This window comes from Suricata suricatta, chromosome 2 (assembly GCF_006229205.1).
Source record: "Suricata suricatta isolate VVHF042 chromosome 2, meerkat_22Aug2017_6uvM2_HiC, whole genome shotgun sequence".
Lineage (NCBI taxonomy): Eukaryota > Metazoa > Chordata > Mammalia > Carnivora > Herpestidae > Suricata > Suricata suricatta.
The window spans coordinates 99243515-99268542 of NC_043701.1; the positions used below are offsets into that span (position 1 = coordinate 99243515).

The 25028-nt window shown below is 50.0% G+C and overlaps 1 protein-coding gene across 18 annotated transcripts in view; it reads right to left on the bottom strand.

The window, feature by feature from the left end:
• Positions 1–25028, bottom strand: part of IKZF1 (IKAROS family zinc finger 1) — a 97143-nt gene that overhangs the window by 32772 nt on the left and 39343 nt on the right. For 11 of the 18 annotated variants that reach the window (XM_029930436.1, XM_029930442.1, XM_029930472.1 and 8 more), the window contains one exon: positions 787–846. The exons of the other annotated variants lie outside the window; for them this stretch is intronic. In XM_029930436.1, coding sequence (XP_029786296.1) covers positions 787–846 — 60 coding nt within the window. The remainder of the gene's footprint in view (positions 1–786; positions 847–25028) is intronic. 18 annotated transcript variants of the gene reach the window in all.

Below are 25028 nucleotides of genomic sequence, written 5' to 3' on the forward strand. Positions count from 1 at the left end.
AAACAGGAGAGAATTTACTAACACAGATCTCAAGGCTTCAGTCCCATGGGGGGCCAACCCGTCTGTGTGACTTTCAATATTCGTCTACCTGTGCCTTTTTAAAAAGCACACTCCATTCCTTAAAATACTCCTTTGGGGATGCTGCCCTCATCTGTCGTTTACCGACTCCCAGTAGCTAAAAATGAAATTAACATCTGCTTCTGGTTTAGCAGCTCAGATGGGGAAGGTCCTGCAGCAGACTCCTCCTACCTGTCTGCTCAGGCAGCGAGGCACCGCAGACTAACGGCCTTGAGGCTCTGCCCGTGTTCCCTTCTCGGTTCTGAAATGAATACTTCAGAGCCACAGAAGGAGAGCAGGCATCTGTCTCCCGTCCTACAAATGTGTACAAGTTCTTGGTCGGGGCTGTTGAATGATGACAGGAAGTCTGGCCATTTTACGATCACACTCAATAGAAAGGAGATACATGGATGGCAAGACTGTTTATGAGCATTGCTAGAGTAACAACTCAATCATTACTATGGTTACTTCTACCCTTACTATTACTCCACCGTCACAACAAAAGGAAGTCGCATAGTGTATCTTCCAATGGTCTAAATGTTACACATACACTTCATTGTATCAGTGATGCCCCAGGGGGTAGATGCGAACAAGATGGTCAATATCTAGCTCATTTGTTCAGGTGTGAAGGAAGGTGATGGAGAAACATTCATTCACAATAGCCATGCCATGGGAACGGAGTATGAAATGAATATGTGTTTGCTTTCTAGAAGCGAAGCATATACTTACGAGAGAAAGATTTGGGAATTAGTGCATGAAAATCCCTAAAGCCATCGGCCCCATATGTAACTGCAACAAAGAAGGAGAAAAGAAAGCTGGCTTTTGAGAGTGTTCACAAGATATTAGCAAGCATTTAAAATAAAAGTTTTTTTTTTTAAAGAAAGTATTCTTGCTCAAAAGCAATAGTTAGCTTAGCCACTGAATGGTAACATAGTGAAGTTGAGAAACAGGACCCCGTGCAGGGCACGTTAGCACACCTTCTCTGCTGTGCTCACCGTCTCAGGGGTCCTAACAAGAGCAGTGTGTTTCTTAACCGACTGAATACGTGACAAATGTTCCTTGTTCAGTTTTCAACATTTTCTTAGAAAGTGTTCATAGAGAATTAGAAACATTCACACCACACAGCGAGCGGGGAAAAGCTAGTGTTTTCCCCTACCTCAAAATGAGCTATCAATTTCTGTGGGTATTCCTTATCAGCTGCTCTCATAAATGTTATCAGCACCTCAAATCTTCAAGTTCTTGTTCTGTTTTTATAGGTCAGAGTGTCCCGCCATGTGCCCTTGTCTGAAGTCTTAGTAGGTATCACCCCGTCACACGCAGGGGGCACGCATGGGGACACGTATGTGTGCACATGCACACACATGGAGTCTTCTCTCCAAGGGGCGCATCTCAATGTCTATCAGGGTGTGAGCACAGCCTAGCTGCTAAATTAAACTTGCGGGACCAGCCGCTGAATGAGCAGAGGCAAGACGATGGTGTCCCGCAGCAAACAGACCTACTGAGCCTTGCTGGGACCAGTTTAAGCTTCCCAACGCATCTGACTACAGACCCTCCCTGCTTTTCCCCTGAAACATTTATTTAAATATTGGGAAAATGAGCAAACATAGTTTGGGAGAGACTCTCAAAGGTGCTCCTTAATCATTTCCTAACAGACCCTCAGTCTTATTCACACTGTCCCTTGACAGTCCGCATCTAAGAGAGACAGTCACTGTCACGCGACCCACGGAAAGGGCAGTCGGCGGTGGCTTGTCTGGGTGCACGTGTGCTGGGTGTCCACAGCAAGCCGGCAAATGAGGCCGATTTTCAGTGGGCTTTGCACTAAGCCTCAACTCTCTGGTCACCTCTCCCAACCTCCAGCTCTCAGTGTACCGGGGGCAACCACCTCAGATGATGGGTATTTAAAGACTGATGTCACCGGGAGGTCAGTTCCCCTGGGCGTCCTCTCAGGACATGGCTTGTGCGCATTGTGACGGACACGGCGGCGGAGGCGTTCATGGTCACTGGTGACTGAGAAGGAAAGGAGGGAAGGGATCTGAGTGGAACACGATTTCTCTACAAATACGTGGGCGCAGAGCATGGAGGGAGACGCACAGAGCTTGGAAATCCAGGTGTGAGCCCTGAAATACAGAGGTCTGTTTGGGAATGCTTTGCATCGCACTTGTGTCCATTTACTACACACACCAGATGTTAATGGGGAGTCATTTTCAAGAGAGTCCGTTCCTTGCCGACCACAATTCAGATGAGCTTTTTACTGTTTGTCCTTCATATCTGATTCCCTAAAATGGACACGAAGTTTAAAAACCAAAACAGGGCTGCAGCTAGAGAGGTATCCTACGTCCCCCTAGAAAACGGAGCTGACAGGAGTTTGCTCTCTCTCACACACCACACACGTTCCTGCACAACCGACTTCTCAGTTCAGAAGAATGTGGCATTCGTGCGGATGCTAAGTATGCACAACAGGAGATTGTCACACTCACCGTACCGTGTCCTGTCCAGCCCGGTCCTGGCCTATCTGGTCCTGTCCTGACTGGTTCTGCCTGGTCCTGTCTTGTCCCATCCGGTTCCATCCTATCTCTGTCCTGTCTGGTCCTACTCTATTCTATTTCAGTCTATTCTCCTGGAAAGGCATTCACTGGGGGGTTTTGTAAATGCCAGGCACTTGCAAAGAACTTTCTGTAAACTGCCTTTAATCTTCCCCATGGTCCTACAAGGCAGGAACTAACTACCAGTTTACCAGAGAGGAGATTGGGGCTCTAAGGAAGTTCTGGAGTCTGTCTTCCTGGGGGTTAGCATGTAAATGTGCAAATCTGAGACTGTATCTAATTAATGCATTGCAGTCAGTATTCCAAACACATTCTCCTTGTGCAGGAAGGGCCTTTGAGAAGCTGTGTTTTCTCTTCCACAGTGCTTGAGAGGCATCAGGAAGGTTGTTACTGCAGCTGCACGTGCACGTACACACTTAGGTGTGCATGCACACACTCATCCGCCCATGGGAGTCACAGCGCATTTACCAATAGTCCCGCACACAAGATGAAATGATTTAACGACCAGAGATTTGGAAAGTGTGGTGCCCCTCAGCCCTGCCGTCTGTGTGGCTGTCTCCACCCCAGCTCATCCGGGGGCCCCATCAGGGTCACGTGAGTCCCCCTCCCTCCCTGAGCAGGCTGGTCCAGGGGTCACGAAATCTGACGGGGCTCATGTTTCTGATGGGTGCTCAGATGGGCTGCAAGACCCTTCTTACTCATGTGGGCAGATGTCTTACAGGAGTGCAGACCCATCCTGTCCCTTACCTCAGTCCTGCTCGTAAGCCTACCACTTGTGACAGAGCGGACCCTCCCACTGGTGCTAGAAGCCATCCCAATGGGACCAGGGAAGTGATTATTCCCCATGGGCTTTCGGGCCTGTCTTCAGTTCTTTAGTAAATTCCACCCCAAACTTTAGGCCTTTGTTTTACAAAAGGGTACAGATTTTAAAAAAAGATTCAATGTATCTTAAGTTTTCTGAATCACAAAATTCATGTTTGTTATCAAGAACCAATGTATAATTCATTTGGTTAGGAATTTGTAATTCACCAAATTGCCACCAACATCTTCAAAGAAAACGCTGTGGGTGCCTCAGATTCTGAATTTTGTTCAGATTGCCAAATTGACGAACGTTCTGGAAAAACAGATTGAATGCCCACAAACCACACTTTACGGTTTGTGTTGGGTCGTGCATGTAAGCTTCTCACAATGATGTCACCTCAGGGAGACATTAAAACAGACCTGAGATCTTCAAAACAAGAGGAGGAAGTCTGTTCCACTTTTAAGTCAAAGGACATTGACTGTTTTCTGGGGAGAGCAAACATGTTTCTTTTGTATTTAGGAGAATTTAGAAATATGCCAGAGTCTGACTTTGATTATGTTTCTTCAAATCATATTAGCTTGTTGGGCACGGCCAGATCATTAGTGTCCTATTAACTTGTGTAAGTGTGGTTTGCAGTGACCTTTGCAAGGCTTACACATCTAGCATTTCCTGTCCCCGCACCAGCCAGAGGGTCGCTGATCGGGTTGGTAAAGAGTGGCACGGGGCAGGACCAGGTGACCCTCACCGGGGTGAGACACCGTGGCCGTGCTCCCAGTAGAGAACTAGTTAACCTGAATAGGTACCAAATCCGCGTTCTCTTGGAATTCTTCCATATCTACACATTTGTTCCTAATCCTCCAGGTCCCACCAGGGGAGAGAGAGAGAGCTGATGTGTCCTGACTGCTCCAGCCCTATGGAAAGTCTGACCCACAGACGGAGAGCCAGGGGGCGCTGGTGTGAGGTCAAGCCACCTTCTTTCCAGCCTTCCAGGGCTCTGGGCCTCACTCGGGTGATGGTGTCTCTCAGCCCTGTCCCCTGCCCGGCCCCAATTACAACATGTTTGTAAACGAAGGCAGCAGACATGCGCCAGGCCCTCCCGGCTGTGGGAACTCACCTGGGCTCCATCGCCACCCAGCTACCCAAATCCAAACCTAAAGTCTTTCTCCAGAGCCAGCTCGCCGCCCTCCACCCGGCCTGTGCCCACGGTGCTTGGATCTGGATTCCGCAAGTTCTGATGCACGTGGGGGTCTCACCTACACCCCGATCTTCAAGCCCACGTCTCCTGAGCTTCTGCAGGCTTGTCTCTTCCTGCTTTCCAGTCACGTCCCTTCCCAGCACCGCCACCCAGCCAAGGTTGCCTCAGGCCTTGCCACATCCTGCCAGCAATTCCTGCCACCGCCTGGCACGGTGGTGGGTGTGCGTCCTGCAGTCCTTGCTTTCGGGGCCCCCTTCCAGTGGATCTTGCCCTCTGCTTTGAGATGGCCTGCTAAGTGCTGCCTTTCTCCGCTCACGTCTGCTCCCTAAACTTCCACTGATCTGCGCTGCAACTGTGAGGCCCAAATCCCAAGTCCTGGGTCCAGTCCCTCCAGGAGTGGTCAGAAGTGACGGCCACTCTCCCAGCAGATAACCCAGTGCATGAACCTGATGGGAAAACGCAAGAAAAACCAAACCCGCCTCATCGGCAGACACCTTCTTTCAGCTGTGCATGTAATTCCGCCTCGGAATGTACGTGGCCCCCTCCGGAGCCCCATTCCTGCTCCCGCTCAGCTGGTGATGCCTGCCCACCACCTGTGGCACTGCACAGCCCCCCCGGCTTGGCACGACCGTTCTATCCTTCTGGGCCCCACCCAGCCCTCTCTCAGGTTATTAACCCTCCAGAATAAGAATACACCCGCTTCCAGGAGAATCTGTCTCCATTCCTCCAGAATCCTTAGGGGTTCATGCCCACTTCTGGGCTCGAAGTGGTCCTGAGCCCACTTTCTTTTCTTTTTTTAAAGAATGTGACATCTTTCTTTCTTTCTTTTTTTAATGTTTATTTATTTTGAGAGAGTGTGTGTGAGCAGGAGTGGGCCAGTGAGAGAAGACACAGAATTGGAAGCAGGCTCCAGGCTCTAAGCTGGCAGCACAGAGTGCGACGTGGGGCTCGAACCCATGAACTGTGAGATCACGACCTGACTTGAAGTCGAACGCTTAACCAACTGAGCCACCCAGGTGCCCCCTGAGCCCCATTTCTGTGCTCAGATTAAGAGGCTACAAGTATTTGTTTCCCTTCTCCCCGCTCCCCTGCCTCCCGTACATAACCTGCAGTATTCAAGGTACTCATTACAGGATTGCTGAGGCAACAGACTTTACTGCTACCTCCCGAAGACAACTATCCTATGGTCCAAACATTTTCGGAAGTTCGTGCACATCCTGTGAGAAGTCGCCAAGTATGTGGCAGAAAGCACTTTACTTCCTACGTCGGTTATGAGTAGGGCTCCCAGGATACATGGTGTATAGGGGAGACCGCTCTGCCGCTGTTCGTTCAAGTCTGGACACTCCTGCAGTTCATGTAACTGGGCACGTGCGGACTGGCTTTCACTCTGAATGGGTCGCCTGTGTGCTGTGTCACACCTGCTCACAGGGAGGGAGGGGCAGCTTCTGGAGAGTGGCGTGTTTGCCATGCAGCTCTGCCTCCCATCAGCTGTGTGGACTGAGAGCTCAAGCACCACAAAGTCTGAGCCTCAGTTTCCCCACACACCAAGAATAATCATATATCTATTCTCTCAGGTTTATGTGACGATTCAGGCACTCGGTGCACCATAGCTTTTTCTTTTCTTAGTGGAAAGACACTGGCAGATAAAGATAAACACCTATCTTGTCAACATGAACTGACATGAACCAAGTTTTTCAAACGGGGAAAGAAACAACAGGGAGGATGCCTCGTGGGAAGGGCTGCAACCAAGACAAATGTCCTCAGGGAAATGGCACTTGGAATGTTGAGTCTACGCAGGCTTCCATCCCAGATATGCCTCGTGAGTGCCCCGTCCGTTTGGGAAGTACCCTGACCATGTTTCGGGAGAACTGCCATGTCGTGGGACAATTCTGGTTGCTTCCACTGGGACCTAAGATGGGCTAAAGTCAACTTTGCTTCACTTCCAATGACGGCTGCCAGAGCCGCCTTCCAGAGCAGACAGCGCACAGAGCGATCCACCGGAGGAAAAACCAGCTTCCGGGCTTCTCTCCCAGGACGCAGCGCAGCCGGGGACTGCTCCTATTTTGGTTGATGTTTTCTGAAGATACTTGTAATGCCCCACATTGAGCTAAGTAGGAGAGAAGAGGAGAGGATTCCCAGACCTGTCATTTAGGAAGGGGGACACAGCGAGCAAAGGCTTTCCTACCAAAGGGAGAACATGGCACGTTCAGACACTACAGTTGTTCGTCAGAGTCGCCGCTTTGGTGACACCTGTAGCCTCCTGTCACCTACCCTCTCGGACACAGTTCATCACAGCCAGGGGATGAAACACCCACCAGCTTAAAGGACAGGTGGAGAGATAGTTTCTGAATGTTATGTCTTCCTTGCCTTTTCTTTTTCTTTAATGAAAAAGTAACCTTACTGGCAAAAATAAGATTTGCTTATTCTTTTAAAAAAAAGTTTGTTTATTTGAGAGAGAAAGAGAGATGGAGGGAAAGGGAGAGGGAGAGAGAGAGAATCCCAAACAGGCTCCATGCTGTCAGCACAGAGCCTGATGCGGGGCTCAATCCCACAACCCTGAGATCATGACCTGAGCCAAAATCGAGAGTTAGACACTCAACCATCTGAGCCCCCCAGGTGCCCCAAGATTTGCCTGTCCTAAAGTAGCAGGTATACACAAGTGTCAAGGTGAAATTTTCTGAAATTCACCTCCAAGCCCTATAATAAATCTAGAGAAATCATGAAGAGGAGAAAATGGGGAGTAATAATAAGAACACAGAAAGACAGTGTAATCCAGACTTAAAAAGAGAAAAAGAAAGGGACACTTTGGGGACCAGAATAAGGGCTGAAGGAAAATAGAGGCACTGCAGCAATACTGACCAGATGGGGGGTCTGACCACCAGCCGGAGGGAGGATGAACGAGTGTGGGGTCCCGGACAGAAGTGACAGCGCGAATGTCACTCCCCATCCTGAGTCTCCCAGAGAGGGAAATTCTATAAAGCAGCCGTGCCAATGGGCAGTGGTGGCTGCCCATCAGCCATCTGGGCATGTGCTTTAGCTGACCTAGCCACACACGTGTTTCACTCGTGGTTTTCCCACTGACACGGTCTTACTGAACCCTCGCTGCTGCAGGGGGGATGGGGGGAGAGCATGGCACTGAAATGAGGCATTGGAGAGTGAAGGAAACATCGCTGTCACCTGTTCTCAAGTGTGGTCACTGCGTGGGCCTTGAACACATCAGGGAGGCTGCAGGGGGCACTGTTCCGGGTCACAAAAGGGGGAAAGGTGAGGACGACAGAACCAGCAATGTGGCCTCTCTCCTGGTGCACACAATCCTCCCATCCCCCTGCACCCCCGCCAGGCTCCGCAGTCACTCTCGGCCATTCCCTCCCTTCCTCGAGCCTGGCACCGGGTCAAGCCCCGAAGATTCCAGGAGCCCGGCTCTGCTTCAGGGAGGCCACAGATAAAGTAATCTTCCCCAGGACAGCCAGAGGGTGGATCCCCCGCTGGCCCTCCCTTCCAGAAGCTCTCACGGGTCCCTGCCAGAATTCCAAGCAACAGGTGACTCAGCAAGGGCAGAGGAGGGTCGGGAAGAAGGGCCGGGCCACTGGCCACCGTGTTGCTGAGCCCCCAGGTGCGGGAACAAGCTGTCTGTCTTCGGATGGGTGCTGATCCCAGGGGTGCCCCCCAGGCCAGCATTTACAGGGGTCATAAAGAATCTCATTTCTGTCTTTCCCCTTTCTTCCTGTTTTTTGCCTCAAAAACACTAGGGTTGGAGGGTGTGGGCAGGAAAGAGCAGGAAGCGTGAGACACCTTTGCTGTCTGCAGAGGAAGACAGGGCAGAGGGTTGCCGGGGCTGAGGCATGCAGGTGGGGTGACTGCATCTGGCCTGTGTGCTGGGGTGCACGTGTGTGTGGGCACATGTGGGCACAGGTAAATGGCATAAGGGTCGCTCTTTGTGTACATACGTTTACCAAGATAGCTCGGAGACTCGAAGCTAGAGCGCCTGTCACCCACGGTGACTTTTACAGTCAAAGACAGCAATGCAGGATGGGGACACAGTGGTCCCCATGGCCCAAACACCAGCTGAGCCCCTGGTTACTTGGGGGGTACATCTGGCGTGCTGGCCCAGGGAGCAGGCTGCAGACGGATGCCCGGGAGTCAGACCCAAGCCTCCACTGCCTTTGGGGGTCCCGCAGCTCCTGCTCCTTCCCTATCCTGACCAGCAAGCAAAGCTCTCCTGTGGATGTGGGGGGTGTGGCTGACTCCTCATCTCAAAGGTAAACTCACGCAGAGGCGGTGGAAAAGCACAAGGCAAGCGGTGTGGCCACTTTAAGCTCTTCAGTTAATTTACTGCCAATGTCGAGATCCTTTGCAGGCTATTGTTCCTCTCCGAAGGGATTCTTTTATTATTATTATTATTATTTAAAAACAATTTTTAATGTTTATTTTTGAGAGAGAGAGAGAGAGAGACAGAGAGACAGAGAGACAGAGAGACAGAGTGAGGGCAGGGGAGGGGCAGAGAAAGAGAGAGAGGGAGACACAGAATCCAGGGCAGGATCCAGGCTCTGAGCCGTCAGCACAGAGCCCGACCAGGGGCTTGAGCTCACAAAATGCAAGATCACAGCCTGAGTTGAAGTCAGACACGTAACGGACTAAGCCCCCTAGGCGCCGCTCCTAAGGGATTCTTTAAAACCCCCTCCTCCCTGTCCCCTTCTTGATCTCTCTCTTTCAATATTTGGGAATTTTTAGCACCAGGCTTAGTAACCATGAAGCATATGGTGTTTTATCGATGCTCATAAGGAAGCTCTGGGATATTAGGATCAGTCCTGGGTCCAGGACTCGGGCTCCAACCACCAGAAGGGGAGGCAGGGGTGGGTTTGGGAAGGACCTGCCTGCACCCTCCTTCCCCCACTACTGTCCCCAGAAGCTCCGGGGCTTGAGAGACCATGACAGCCTCACCATGTCTCAGTCCCCTCCCTGGGGCTGGGGAATCAAATGCCCCGTCCTGTCCCCACACGGAGTGGGGGTGGGGGAAGGACAGGGCAGCCACGGAGCAGGGATGCTGGTGGCCCCACAATGTCCCTCGAATTCGCTCACTACTCAGCAGCCTCCTGCCTCCTGGCACCTTGGTCAAAACTGCACGTGTCTTGGGAAGAACCTTCAAAGATCACACTGCCTTCCTGGTAGATGTCAGCTGCTTCTTAGGATTCGAGTGTCTCAGAAAGTCCTGTCCTTCACTTAAGCCAGTTTCTTTGAACTGAGAAGGGATCCTCCCTTCCCTTCCCTTCCCCTCTGTCTGTCCTTTTATGATTCAATGCTGTTTACTGGGAAACACGTGGAAAGGACCAGGGCAGGCCATGCCGTCTCCCACATAAAATCCAAGTGGCTGAACAAGCAAGGTCCAGGTCAAGGCTGCTCGGCCCCGCATGGCTGACCCCACACCCTCCGTGCGTGGTTACCAGGTGCCCGCGGCCACGTGACAGCTCTCCCTACGACCAGTGCTTCCGATCTTGAAGCGGCCCCGGGGGGCAACTGCCACCTCAGTTTACAAAGTAGGGAAGTCAGACTCCCGAGGCCGCCTGCTGGGACGGGGCAGAGTGGGGACTGGAACCCACGCGCCTCCCCCCAGAGCGCATCTTTGTCCCTCCGAGGCTGTCCTGTCTGCCCATCTGCGTGGAGAGTCGAAGGCAACACGGCGACGGAGATCAGAACGCCTGGGTGGGACGAGCCCTCCCGGCTAGCAGGTCATGAGCTCATGACGTGAGGCTGCTGCGTGGCCTCAGGGGACTGGTGTCTGTTCCAGGCACCACACGCGTGTGGGCACAAAGCCCCGAGCGAGTCACCAGAGCCCTCTGGGGGGAAGACATGGTCTCTGGCTGCAGGAACATGAGAGTTAGCAGAGAAAGGCCCACGAGAAACCCAAGCCCTCACCGGCCCCCTTGGGGAGCAGAGCACGGTGTGAGAGGAAGTCCTCTTTCTCAGGGAGATGGTTGCACCCTCCATGGGGACAGCATGGTGGAGCAGGGGACACAGGTCTGGTTTCCAGGGAGGGCAGGAATGCAGGGGTGGTGGCCTGTGTGTGATGGGTGGTCCTCCCCGCTGCCCAGTGGGACGGCAGAGGGGGATAATGCAGCCAAGATGAGATCAGGGGTCCCCTGGGGGGAATGGGGTCAGGGTCAGGAGGGAGGTGGCCGGGGGCAAGGGGACGCTGGGCAGAGGACACTGTCCCCACACCTGACAGACAGAGGGCCGCAGGGGGCCAGCGGCATGGCCTGAAAGAAAGGAGGCTCCTGGGCCTTGGACTTAGAAGTCCCCCCCACCCCCCACGAAGCAGAAACATACGTCTGCCTGTGGTCCCTGCGGCCTCAGGCCCCAGTTGGAATCAGGCCGCGAATGGAAAACTCCAGGCTTCCGAGGAAAACCGTCCCAGCGATCGCCGGCCCTCGGGTTTCCGGAAGCCCCAAGTTCCGCATTCTGCCGGGCCCCCTGTCCACACCAGCTACTCTCCTCCCCCACGCTGCCTCTTCCAGATGCCTCCAGGAGGCGGGGCCCGAGAGCGCGATTGTGACACGGTGGCATGTGTCATATTGTAACTGGGTTTCCACATCCTCCTGGGTGGATTGTAAGCGCCCAGAAGAGGAACAAGGGCGAATAATGAAATACAGGGATGCAGGGAAAGAGGAAGCCGCTGCCAGACACCAGGCCAACCGAAATTCAGGCACTATGGAGAAGTGACAGAAAGGGAAGCAAGAGTCAGGAATCGCACTTGGCGGCCAGGCCAGGCACACACGCACACAGACTCTCAGATGCACACTCACAGACACAGACTCACACTCACATGCCCAGAAGCACACAGACCCTCACATAGACACACACACTTGTACACGGACACATAGACTCACACCCATGTACACACAGACACACATACTTACACACACATACACAGACATGCACACACATGTGTATACACACACACTTATACACACACAGACATGCACACTCACACACCCATATACACACAGACACACATACATATACACACACTTATACACACTCTCATACATGTATACACACACTCTTACACACATATGTGTACACAGACACATAAAACATATACACAACACTCACATGCATGTATACATACACACACAAACATGCACACACACGTGTATACAGACACACACACTTATACACACACAGACATGCACACTCACACACCTGTATACACACAGACATACGTATACACACAGAGACATGAACATTCACCCATATACAGACACACATACTTATACACACACTTATACACAATCACATACATGTATACACACATACACACATATGTATACAGACACACAATACTTATACACACATATGTATACATAGACACACATACACAGATATGCATACAGGTGTTTACAGACATACTTATACATACACAGACATGCACATTCACACACTCATATACACACATACTTATACACACAGACATGCACATTCACCCATATACACACAGACACACATACTTATACACACACTCACACACATGTATATACAAACACACATACTTACACACACATACACAGACACACTTGCAGACACATCCACACACACATAGTTGTACACGAACACACAGACTCACACACCCATGTTCACACAAGCACACATACTTATACACACACAGACACATGCACACATGTAAACACAGATATGCACACTCATAGACACACATACTAACACTCACACACAGATACACTCCAATACAGATACATGCTCTCACACATATACACACACACTTATAAAGACTCTCAAAGACACTTACACACACATATACACACTCACAGACACAGGCTCACACATACTTATACATGGCCACCCCCACACACAGACTTTCACACATAGACACACACATTCTCACACACATACACACATCCATATATACATTCCACACACACACTTTCACACACACACACATGTACAGATAATGCTGTCACATGGACATGCGCACATACACAATTCTCTCACACACACATACATACACATATACACACACGCTCATGCATGCATATACACACATATACACCTTCACTCAGATACACATGCATACAGATACACACTTCTCACACAGAGACACATACATACACACATATACACACATGTTCACACAGATGCATGTATTCTCACATACACACAGTCACATGCACTACTGTCTCATACATACATATGGTCACACGCTCACACACACATGCACACACACATACTGTCTCATGTATACACACAGTCACACGCTCACATGCACACTCACACATGCTCACGCTTGCGAGCCTTTCCTGCATCTAAGGCAGACTTCTAAAGGACAAAGCTGCCCTCATTCTGGGCCCCAGAGGGGAGGCGCCAGTCCGGGCTGCAGCCCGGCTGTGTGAGGAGGTCCCATCCACACTTCCCCTGACCGTCTGCCCTAAATAGTACTCGATCCAAGAATTCCCTGATACTGCTAGGGCCATTCTGTTATTTCCCTCGTCTGTTTAAAAAGTTGCAGTAAAACAAGGCAAAATTTCCTTGTATCGTAAAAAAATATATAATTTTGGAGCTGAGACCAAAAGGACAGAATAACCAACAGAAAGCGTAAGGGCATTCAGGCAGATCCCCTTTGGGACTAAAAATACCCTTTCAAGAAACAGGAACAGGCAGAGAGGAAAAAGCCTGAAACTTAGGGAAAAAGGAGAAAGAAGTTGTGAATTAACCCGTTTGTGGTAATTTCTGCCTCTGGAGATAACCAGCAGGGCTCTGGGTCAGAGGCATTCCCACTGGAGGGGCGAGGGGGTTGCGGAGAAAAATCCTTATCTACCGTGTTCACAGGCATGTGCGGCAGGGCGGGGGCCCAGCCGAGGGGGCCTCACCTCCGAGGCCTCTGGATTCACATGGGAAGGTCCCTCCAGGCACGGGTTTAAAACAAATGCCCCCCTTCCCCTCCTCCCTGTTTTCCAAGAGAAACAGCGGTTACCTGCAGGAATTATTGTTCTTGGAGAAAAACCACTGGTTATCTCTTGAAGCTGCACGTGAATACAACCTTCCCAGGATTGTTTGTTTCCATTCATACTTTGTGAGCGAGCACATTACTGTTGCTGTGAGTAGACATTGCGTCCACTTTCAGCCTGTAGGCAGAGCGCGGACACGCAGGCAGCTCAGGACCGGCTGTGCGCCTACCCTCCCATCCTGCTGTCTGGCCTCCCAGGGCCCCGGCTGCTCCTTATGTTCTTGAACACTTTGCTGCCGCCCACTGACGGCTTGGACCTTCTAGATGCTTCCACCTCTCCTCCTAGAAGAGAGCTTCTGTCTGAAGGGAGGGAGAGCACAGGGCTCAGCCCTTTCCCTGAGCGGTGGGAGGTTGGTCAAGTTTCCACTGACAGAGTGGACTTCGGGGGCTGGCTGGGGTGGGGGCCTGACCTCCTCTGCGCCCCTCTGACCCACTCTCCAGGCTTCCTGGTGCATGTCCTGGATGACACTCTATGCCTCGCATGTGGTTTCTACCCCAACGTGACCCTGCGGCGGACACCCAGGTGTGCCACGTAAAACCAGGCAGGTAAACCTGAGTCTTACTGAGCACCTGTGACGCTGTCGCTCATGACACAGAGGATGTGACGTCTGCCCCGTGGCCAAGGGCCTGCAGCCATGGGCACTGACTGCTGCCGAGTGAGATCCTTGATATCCGCCATGCTAGCTGGCATGGGGAGCTACCCGCCTGTGTGTCCCACTTCTTTTTCCCCCTTCGGTTTTGGGAACTTGGTTTCTCATCTCTGTCCCTTGATCTTCTTTCTTTTTTATTTCCTACCCAAAAAGTGGTACATGGTAGCAAAGGCCTCCCCTGGGCACCATACAAGCCCCGCCGCCCTGTCTGCAGCCTGTCGGCCACCTTTCACCTGCCTTGAGCAGGTGCGCCCCATGTACCTCAAGTTGGCTGCTCAGCTGTGCCACGTTCTGTCTTTCTGCCCAGGGCACTGGAGGCTTTGGGAAAGCCTGGGCTGTGCACCAGCAGCCAAAAACCGGGACCCTCACCCCCCTCCATGGGTTAGCCATTGGCCAGTGGGGGACGCCATGCATGCCCCTCCTGCATTCTGCCCAGGGCAGGGGCTGCCTCTGGTGAGCTGGAAGCCTGGTCCCCCACAGCATCGCCAATGCACATCTGCACAGGTCTTCCCTTTTCCCCTCTCCCCTGTCGCTCGGTCCTGCCCTCCTCCAGGCTGGAGGACACCCCAACACTTCCAAGGAGGGAGGCACTGATCGCACACAAATGGCAAACCTGGGGTTTTTAAGTACTGAGTGACCTATAAACCAGTGCCTGCAGATGCTCTGGGGAAATTCTGCCTTCTCTGGACCCTCTATCCTGGAGGTTTTTTGTTGGTTTTGTTGGTTTTGGGGCTTTTTTGGCATAGAGTTTTTTTTAATGTTTATTTATTTATTCAAATGTTCATTTTTGAAGGAGAGAGACAGAGCATGAGCAGGGGAAGGGCAGAGAGAGAGGGAGACACAGAATCCGAAGCAGGCTCCAGGCTCTGAGCTGTCAGCACAGAGCCCAATGCGGGGCTCAAAGCCATGAGCTGTGAGATCATGACCTGAGCTGAAGTCAGATGCTCAACTGACTGAGCCACCCAGGCACCCTAGCATTGAGTGTTAACACGATTCCTGCATCCTGCTTCTGGGACGGGCTGGGCCCCATGCCAAGGGACCCCCTACCTGGTAACAGAGGTGCCAGAGGAAGTATGCAAAGGAAAGTTTTAGGAACTTGCTCGTAGATTTAGAGATTCACTAACAAGAGATGCCCTTCAATAAAAACGTCAGAGTGGAAGACCGATCATGGAGACAAAGCTGCATCTACTGGGTCCTCGGCAACCAGGCAGCTCCCAGCTCCAGCCTCTCCCCACCTGACGCTGGCTCTCATAGCCAGTCACTCCATTTGGTGACTTCACAGAGCCCCTGATGTTATGGCTGGGCTGATGCATACAGGAAGGGGGCAAGCCTCTTTCCTTCCTGTCCCTTGTGAGCCTTAGCACAAACACCGCAGAATCTGCCCCGAGTTCAGGGAAAGAACAGGAGATGGGACAGCAGGCCGGCTCTGGGGAGGCGTGGTGGTGCGTCAGGGTGCTGGAGGCAAGGACTGCCCATTAGGGCAAGAGCTGTGGCGGAAAGAAAAACAGGTTTCTCTGGCTCTCTCTCAGTGCCCTCAATGTCTAGGAAAAGTGGAACCGCAAATCCCACAGGACAGGAGAGGAAGACCGTGGATGCCAGGCACATAGCATGTTGCCTGTGGCTCTGTGGTCCCTCCAGCCTCTAGGCCTCCCAGCTTCTATCTTTTATAATGAGATCCTACTGTAAGATCTAAGCAAAGAGGAGAGATGTGGGAAACCATGATCTTGCTTTTTGAAGAACAGTATTTATTTTGGGGCACCTGGGTGGCTCAGTCTGTTAAGCTCAGTCTGACTCTTGGTTTCAACTCAGGTCATGATCTCATGGTTCGTGAGTTGGAGCCAAGCATCGAGCTCTGTGCTGGTGGCCCGCAGCCTGCTTCGGAGTCTCTCTCTCCCTCTCCCTCTGCCCCTCCCCTGGCTCTCTCTTTCTCTCCCAAAATAAATAAATCAACTTAAAAAGAAGAGCAATATTTATTTTCAAAACACCAAGTATTAAGAAAGTTCTAAAAATACACGAGGGAAAAATGTATTAGATGTGGAATTCACAGAAAGTTTTGCCCTCTGCAATGACAAAATATTCATATTCAGGTCACTAATTACTCCAAGGTCAGTCATGGTTGAGGGTTGAGTTGAATAAAATGTCTAATAAAGTAACAATAAGACATATTTTTGCACATTAGATCAAGAATTGTCATGGGACTTCCCATTTCGGCTTGAGTGATAGAAGGAAATACAGTGCAAACTTAAGTTGGAAGGATCGGAAAAGAGATCAAAGAAACTGAGAATGTAATCCCTTTGTCTGATTCTGAGTTGCTAAACTTAAAGAATATAGACTCGAAAGTCTTTTGGGGGCTCAGTCAGTTGAGTGTCTGACTTGTGATCTCAGCTCAGGTCATGATCTCACCGTTCGTGGGTTCGAGCCCCACATCAAACTTCACGCTGTCACTGTGGAACTGGCCTGGGATTCTCCCTCTCTCCCTCTCTTTGCCCCTCCTCTGCTCATGATCTCTCTCTCAAAATAAATAAACTTTAAAAAATAAAGAGACTTTGCGGCATCAGGATCATTCCTAGCTGACCTCATCCCATTGACATTACACTCACTCAGAAGTTGGACATCCATCCATCGGCACCAACTGGTGATAACGGTTCAAGAATGAGAAAGTAAAACCAGTCTCTGAGGCGACCAACAAAAAAGAAGTCAGCAGCCTTTGAACCAAACTCACACGTTTACTTATGGGTGAGTCCCTGTGACACTCACGGGAGCTTCTGTGCCCTCACCTCCAGCACACTTTTGAAAATGATTAAATGGTTCTTTCTTATCCTAACACACAGCAGATTAGAAACTACAACTTAGAAAGTTGAGGCAGACACTGAAAACACTATCCAAACAGATAAGAGAACTCAAGAGCCAGGGTCACTTAGGGAACAGAGATAAGGTCCATATACTCGCTGACTTTTTCTAACAGTGAAGTTCAGGGCTCTGTCCACATAGCCAGCCAGCCAAACGCAGGCCCTTTCTCTGACCGCAAGAGGAATGACTCCCTCTTTACCATCTGGACCGTTATGGAATGTCTAGAAGTCAATACCCCACTGCACTGGTGGCATGAGAAATGTTTGAGGAAGGAATAAATAAAGAGCAAGTGATTGAACGGAGAACACAGTCCTTCCTGCGCACAGGGTTTACGATTCACCAGATGTGTGCACACAAATCACCTCTCCGTGATATGCTCAGATTAGTATTTACCATAGCAGACCCAAGCTAAGAAGAGAAGATTAAAGTATTTTCAAGATATTCTGTAAAGATCCCTTGTCCCAAAGGGTTAGTGTGTACTGAAAATAAAATGGGTAGGTTTGAGTAGCTTAGAAAACGTGGTCATGAAGGAACGTTCCTTCCCCTCCACATGCTAGATGAATACGTTGGTGGAGATGCCCTTGAACATGAACTCAGAGCTCGCGTGTCAGACCTGATATCAAGCCCAGATCTGCCGCAGTGAGGTCCGATCACTGACCATTTTGCTGAGCGATTTCACATAAAACTGGGACAGTGAAGTCCTCCTCATCTATCCATTTCTGGGCAGAGAAACTGGATTTTCATTGAAACTGTGTGTCAAGTGCGTAAATCTTAGGTAGGGGTTAAAAGTGTTTGGTGTCGATCGCTTCCAGGGTTTTGCTGCCGGGCAAGTAGATATGGAGGAAATACAGAACATTCTGAGATTAAAAACAGGAAATGGGTGAATTCATTGCCCCTTCTGGGAAATGATGAAATGAAATCTGTTTCAACCTGAAGGTGTAATCATGCAAAACTGAGTTTATCAAGGTTATTAAGACATACGATTTCTCATCAAGATAAATGGCTTTTTAAAATTAAAAAACCAAAGGGTGCTTGGGTGCCTCTGTCGGTGAGCATCGACTCTTGGTTTCGGCTCATGATCTCATGGTTTCAGGAGTTCGAGCCCTGCGTCCAGCTCTGGAATGACAGTGGGGAGTCTGCTTGGGATTCTCTCTCTCTCTGTCTCTGTCTCTCTCTGCCCCTCCCCAAATAAACTTTAGAAAATAAAACTTAAAAACCCAGCTAATATAAGGTGCAATCCACCCCCTCCCGTATCATAAAACTACAAAGCACTAGATGCTTGAGGATTTTCTATTACTAGACAATTAGAAATAAAAGAAAGAAAGAAAGTAATGAATAATTGCGATGTGGTGAGTATCTCAATGATCTCACCTCGGAACTTACACAGTTGAGAACTGGCTGTCTTTGTTCAGAGCTGAGCCACGTGAGCTGAATTAAACAACGAGAGTCATTGTGTTAAAAACCCCAACCCCTTACGCTAGAAAGCACAACTAGTATTTTTAAAAACAGGTCTTCAACAACAAGCCAGGGAAGCCCACCGTGTCCTCTGCTCGCTGATACCTGGTGGCACAGGAAGGACTCACTGTGGCAACATCGAAAACCCAGCGCGTGGGGACCCAGTGGCACCAATCGCTCAACGTGCCCACGGATTTCTTTTCACAGACCGACACACACAGCGGTTGTACAAATCATACCAAAGATCTCCATTTATGAGTAACCCATGCAAATGAGAGGCAATGAAAGAACAGAAAATGATGGGAAATCTAACAGCATAAATGTTTTCACACTTGAATGACACATTTCTAACGGTTAAGAATGGAGGCAGTTATCTGCACGTGATGTAAGGCCATCGTCAGAGTCTACTGGGGTAACATGCTATTGTGACCCAATTTACCTTGCCTCTGCCTGCCTCCAAGCCCTGCCTTGGGGTTCTCTATCCAGCTGCCAAATCAGCTGTGAGCAAACTGTCTCTCGGAACCAGGAAAAGGGGCCATGGCAGGCACTGCTGGTGGATTCACTCATTTCCCAAATATCGCACCTGTACGGTGCAAGTCAACAGAGGAGATGACAGTGGTAAGGAGATATAGATGTCGCTGTCTTATTGAGCAGCACAGACCAGTCTTGGTGGCCGGGCCCTGTGTCAAGAAGGCTCAAACCCCCGTGCATCCCAGGATCTCTCATCATGCTCCTCTGAGTAGAAGGCATCAGCCTGTGGCCACATGGTCATGATAGCAATTCAAACCCTGCCTGACTGCAGCGTCCCCCCAGGCCACCCCCTCACAGCCCCTGCTTCATGCAGCTCTGCTCAGGCACCTCAACAGACCAGGGGATCATTTCATTTGTTTTTCACATGGGGTCTTGAACCTAAATTCGGTACCTTCAAACTTGTTGCTTTCTGAGCCAATGTGTAAAACAAATACGATGCGTTGTCTTGTGTCCAAAGCCTTGACTCAACCTTTGCATGGAGGTGTCCCTATGTGCCCACCAACTTATTTCTTACAGATTCTATAAGAGGACTTAAAATAGAAGCATTAATGCCCTAAATGTGAGTGGGTTTCGGGTAGGGAAGAACACGAAAGGCAAGAGAAGAAATGGTTCAAATTGACATTTGTTTTTTTGGGATGCTATTCCAGACTCCCCCTGTCCTCCTTCATACACGCGGCCAGGACTGCCTAGAAAATACACCCACTGAAGGCCCTCTCCGTGCTCAGCCTCCTCCCAGAATCTCTCCTGAGGCTCACTCATAAACCACAGCTGCCATGGCACTTTCTGGGCCCTCAGTTGTACGCCCTCCCACCCCCGGAACCTATTCCTTTCTCCCATCCGTCTCTAAAACTCTCCCTGTGCTTGAAGGATAGAATATATGCCATGTCTTCTAAAATCCTACATACATTCCATCAGGGACAGCCGGTGGCTCAGTCGGTTAGGAGTCTGACTTCAGCTCAGGTCACGATCTCACAGTTTGTGAGTTTGAGCCCCGCATCGGGCTCTGTGCTGACAGCTAGCTCAGAGCCTGGAGCCTGCTTCGGATTCTGTCTCCCTCTCTCTCTGTTCCTGCCCCAATTGCACTCTATCTCTGTCTCTCTCTCAAAAATAAATAAACATTAAAAGCAAAAAAAAAAAAAAAACCAAACCAAACCCCAAACCAAACCAAACTGATTTTGTTCCTTTTCTGTTTGTGGGATTTTGCACTCTCCCTTGTGTTTTGTGTGTCCTGCTCCCGGAGGAAGGCCCCAGTGTGCCTCGCTCATCCTCTTTTTTTTCTTTTATAGTTTATTGTCAAGGTGGTTTCCATGTAACACCCAGTGTTCATCCCCACAGGTGCCCTCCTCCATGCCCATCACCCCCTTTCCCTTCTTCCCCTCCCCCATCAGTCCTCAGTTTGTTCTTAGTATTCAAGACTCTCTCATGATTTGCCTCCCTCCCTCTCCCCAATTATTTTTTCCTCTTCCCCTCTCCACGGTCCTCTGTTAAGTTTCTCCTGTTAGACTTACGTCGCTCACCCTCTTTGGTCCTCACAACGTGTGCAACAAATGCTCCATGGATGGCCCAGCCTGGCCGGCAGATCCCACAATCAAACTTTCCTACTAATTTCTTAACACCATTTACTATTCCAGGATCTTGCATCATATCAGTCAGCTAATACTGCTCTTTGGATGGTAACAAAGATCATAAACATAAAAATGGTAGCAACAGAGAGTAGAAAAAATGCAAGACTTGGAATCAGAGAACTTGAGCTCATACAGGTTGTGTGATTTGCAGATCAGTTAATTGACCTCATTAATTTTATAACCAACTATGAGCCCAAGATGGAGGCCCAGTGACTCCAAGTGCTGGCCACCATTTTATGGATTGGGCATGGGGACCTTCCTCATCTACAAAGCAGAGAAAGCAACATGAGGACTAAGTTGGAGAAGCCATGTCCCCCCCACCACTGTGCTCTACTTTCCTCCAATCAGTTATGAGTTAAGAACAGAGGCTGTTAAGCGTCTTTGGCACATGGATCTGGTGTGTCATGTTCAACCACTGGGCACCATCACTGCATAAGTAGCAATTCACTTATTGGAATTGTTTCGTACTGACTGTCTCTGGTTCTGTTTGCATTTTACTTTTTCCCCAAGTCTGTGTTCAGAAAAGAGGCCAGCTTTCCACCACACCCCACATGGCAGTTCGTTCAATTTGCAAATCCCAGAAGCAAAATGGCAGCCAGGCTCCGTTTTCCAGTGGGCAGAACCTTGGAGTTGGTATGAGTGAGTGACGTCCATGATTTCAAACCCACCACATTCTTGTTCTGATCTGGGTGATGATGTGGCAGCAGCACCTCACAGAGGTGTTTTACCTCAAAGAATGTGCCAAAAATAACTGTTTCTCAAAGTACATATCCCTCACTCACTGTGTGTGTGTGAGAATTTTGCTAACAGCCAATTTAGAGGGCATCTCATGAAATCACTTCTCAGCAATCCTTTCTCTCTTGTGGCTGGGACTCATATGCTCTGTTCCACGAATTCTGAAAATTCAGCTGTGTGGTTTCCCGTAACAGTAAGTGAAGACTTCAAAGAATTCATTTTCCTGATGAACCAAACACAAAACACGTCTCTCCCTATTTACTAAGATGAAAAGTGCGGCCCACAGAGAGGAAATCGGTGGATTTGTCTCTCTGAAGCGGGAATTCTCGTGGAAATCTACCATATCATAGGGAAATCTACCATAGGGATTTTCTTTGCTCTTCCTAAATAAAGAACATACTTCGTATTTTGATCATGGTAGAATGTCCCTCCCTTTGATCTCCCATCTCCCTCTGGAGCTGGGAACCTGAGCCTTCCTGACCCAAAATGTTGGCAGCATGGCAGGAAAATGCATTCACCACAGAAGTGCACAAACCCTGAGGACTGCCTGAACGCTCACGGGGAGAACCAGCCAAGTCGCTGTCAATGTAAAACACACTTTCTGTCTGATTTCCTTTTCGCTTAAACTTTCTAAGAAATCTTTCCATATCTATGGCAGGGGCCACCTGCACCCGAAAGATTGATGAAACTGACACCACGCTGGACATTTACACTGAGCTATGGAAATCCTGGATGGAAGGGACAGACCCATTTGTCTGCAGGTAACATGATAAAATTTCCATTTATAAAAGTAAAAATTGAACTCAATTAAAACCTGACGAACACAAGTGTGTGCAAAACTGGCTTCACCTGGAATGAAATGATTCAAGACTGTCCCGGTGGAAACAGTGGCATATTTTCCTGCTTTGAGGCTTAGATGTGAATTTTGCTCCTTTTAAGGAACTTGCAAGAACTTAGCTGTCAATGGTTTAAAAAGTATGGTTTGGGGGCGCCTGGGGGGCTCAGTCAGTTAGGTGTCTGACTTCAGCTCAGGTCATGATCTCACAGCTCTTGGGTTCGAGCCCCGCGTCAGGCTCTGTGCTGACAGCTCAGAGCCTGGAGCCTGGTTCAGATTCTGTGTCTCCCTCTCTCTCTCTGCCCCTCCCCGGCTTGCACTCTTTCTCTCTCTGTCAAAAATAAGTAAACATTAAAAAAATTTTAATTAAAAAAATAAATAAAAACTATGGTTTTGGCCTTGCTGTGCTGCTGATGAGGCCAGGGGTCCCAAAGGAGTCAGAGATCAGAGTGAGTGGAGTCCCTAGCAGCCCAGTAATGCCAATTTCATCCTTTTAAAAAAATTTTATTTATTTTTGAGAGAGTGGGGGTGGGGCAGAGAGACAGGAAGACAGAGGATCCGAAGTGAGCTCTGTGCTGACAGCAGAGAGCCTGATGCAGGGCTCAAACTCATAACTGTGAGGTCATGACCTGAGCCGAAGCTGGACACTTAACTGACTGAGCCACCAGGTGCCCCCAGTTTCATTCTACTTTTAAACATCAGATGATCTAAATGCTGAAAAGGAAAAAAAGGGGGAGAGCTATGTTTTCAGCCGGGTTTATCCCAAAGCATCTTAAGGGAAGAAGGCATCTTATTCATCGCTGTACCTACGTCTGGCCTTCCAAGATCTTAGCAGGCTGGCGTGAAACACACCCCACCGAACAAGACATGACCGGTCCTACTCTGAGATCCAAATATCCCAGGCACTGGGGCACGATGAGGGGGCGATTCCTCCATAGTTATGTCCGAGAAACTCACACTCACCTTCTGAGGTGACAGTTTGACAAGGGTTGTGGCTGCAGGAAAAGTAACACAGTGGCCTGTGTGTGCACGCCTTGCGTTTGGAGGAGTCGGACCCTGTGCGAGGAAGGTTCTGTCCCACTAGGCTCACTGCCCTGCAGGATTAGAATCATAAAGCTCACAAACATGGGGAATGTGTTTAATAGCCATGTTTTTATAGACCACCAGCAGTGAGTCCCCCTGGACTACACAGTCAGCTTTCTTGCTAACCTCCATCACATCCCGAGGGCAAACGTAGGTTTGGACAAAGGCGAGCTCACCAGAGGCAGTGACCGGCTTTCTCTTTCATCCATGCTCCCTGCCAGGGCCGTCAGGGTCCTGTGGGTGCTGAGTCTGGGGGACGACCTGGTCGCACAGCCAATGCCGGGGGGGGGGGGGGGGGGGGGGGGGGGGGGGGGGGGGGGGGGGGGGGGGGGGGGGGGGGGGGGGGGGGGGGGGGGCGGCATGAGAGGAAGCAAAGCAAATGTAGTATCATGTTAATTTCATCCCATTTGGAGGGACCAGGAAACGTCATCCAGGGGAAGGGAGTGTTGGGGCAGGGCTTAGCGTGGCTGCCTTCAGTGACCAGAAGAGCCCCACAACTAACTGCCAGCGTGGTGCTAGATACAAGCAGATTTGATTCACGACTTTGCTAATCATCAGTGTCTCCCTAAGGCTGTCCCAGGGGACGTCCAAATGGGTTGGCCCTTTACCCTCAATGATGCTGAAGGACTTATGTGCTGGGCTCCTGTTTGCTCAGTGGACTTCCTTCTGGAATGCTCTATGGGAGAAGCCCCACTGCACATCAGCAGCCTGGCAGTGATCAAACGCATGGAGTGCGGCTGGCTCAGTGTGTGGAGGTTGGGGGGCAGAGGAAGGCCCCAGAAGCTTCCCTAAATTTTCCTTCACGTGCAGAGGCTCTGAATCACCTTTCTACTCGGGGTACAGTGACTGAGCAGTCAGTGGACCTGATAAAGGCAGCCAGGAACTTCAACACATTAGCCAAATATCTTAACACATGTTCAAAACCAGGCAGAACTGTCTATGGGACAAGAAGATAGTTTATAGGTTTTATTTCTATAATGTTTTTAAGTTTTGTTTATTTAGGTTTTTAAACAGACAGAGAGACAGAATGTGAGTGGGGGAGGGGCAGAGAGCGAGGGAGACACAGAATCCAAAGCAGGCTCCAGGTTCCAGGTTCCGAGCTGTCAGGAGCTGACGCAGGGCTCAAACCCATGAACTGCAAGATCATGACCTGAGCCGAAGTTGGATGCTTAACCGACTGAGCCACCCAGGCACCCCTCTGTAATTTTTTTTTACTATTTTACTGTTTCTCTCTGCTCAACTCTGTCCTTCCTCTTTGCCATGGAAGGTAAGCTCTCAGAGCCTATGGATTTTATCGGTCTTGGTCACTGTTGTGCCTGATGGGCTGTGTGGGACAGAGTGTACTTAGGAAGCATTTATCTTTCTAACTGGTCCTTGGAGCTGCTCAACCCCACCTCCTGCACCTTCCCCTGCATTCTGGGATGCTGATGCCACTCGACACCTGTGCTACTCACTTTGCTCCAAGCCTACCATCCCATGTGGCTCCCTGCGGGTGTAGACGGTTTACTGAACTCGTTGCAGGAGCCAGCTCTCATGCAGCCTGATGCCCCATGACATGGAGTTGCGCAGCCTGTAACGTGTTCACTGATTGCACGTTGTAGACAATATGGTGTTGGAGAACGTGCCAATAAGTACTCTGATCTCTTTTCAG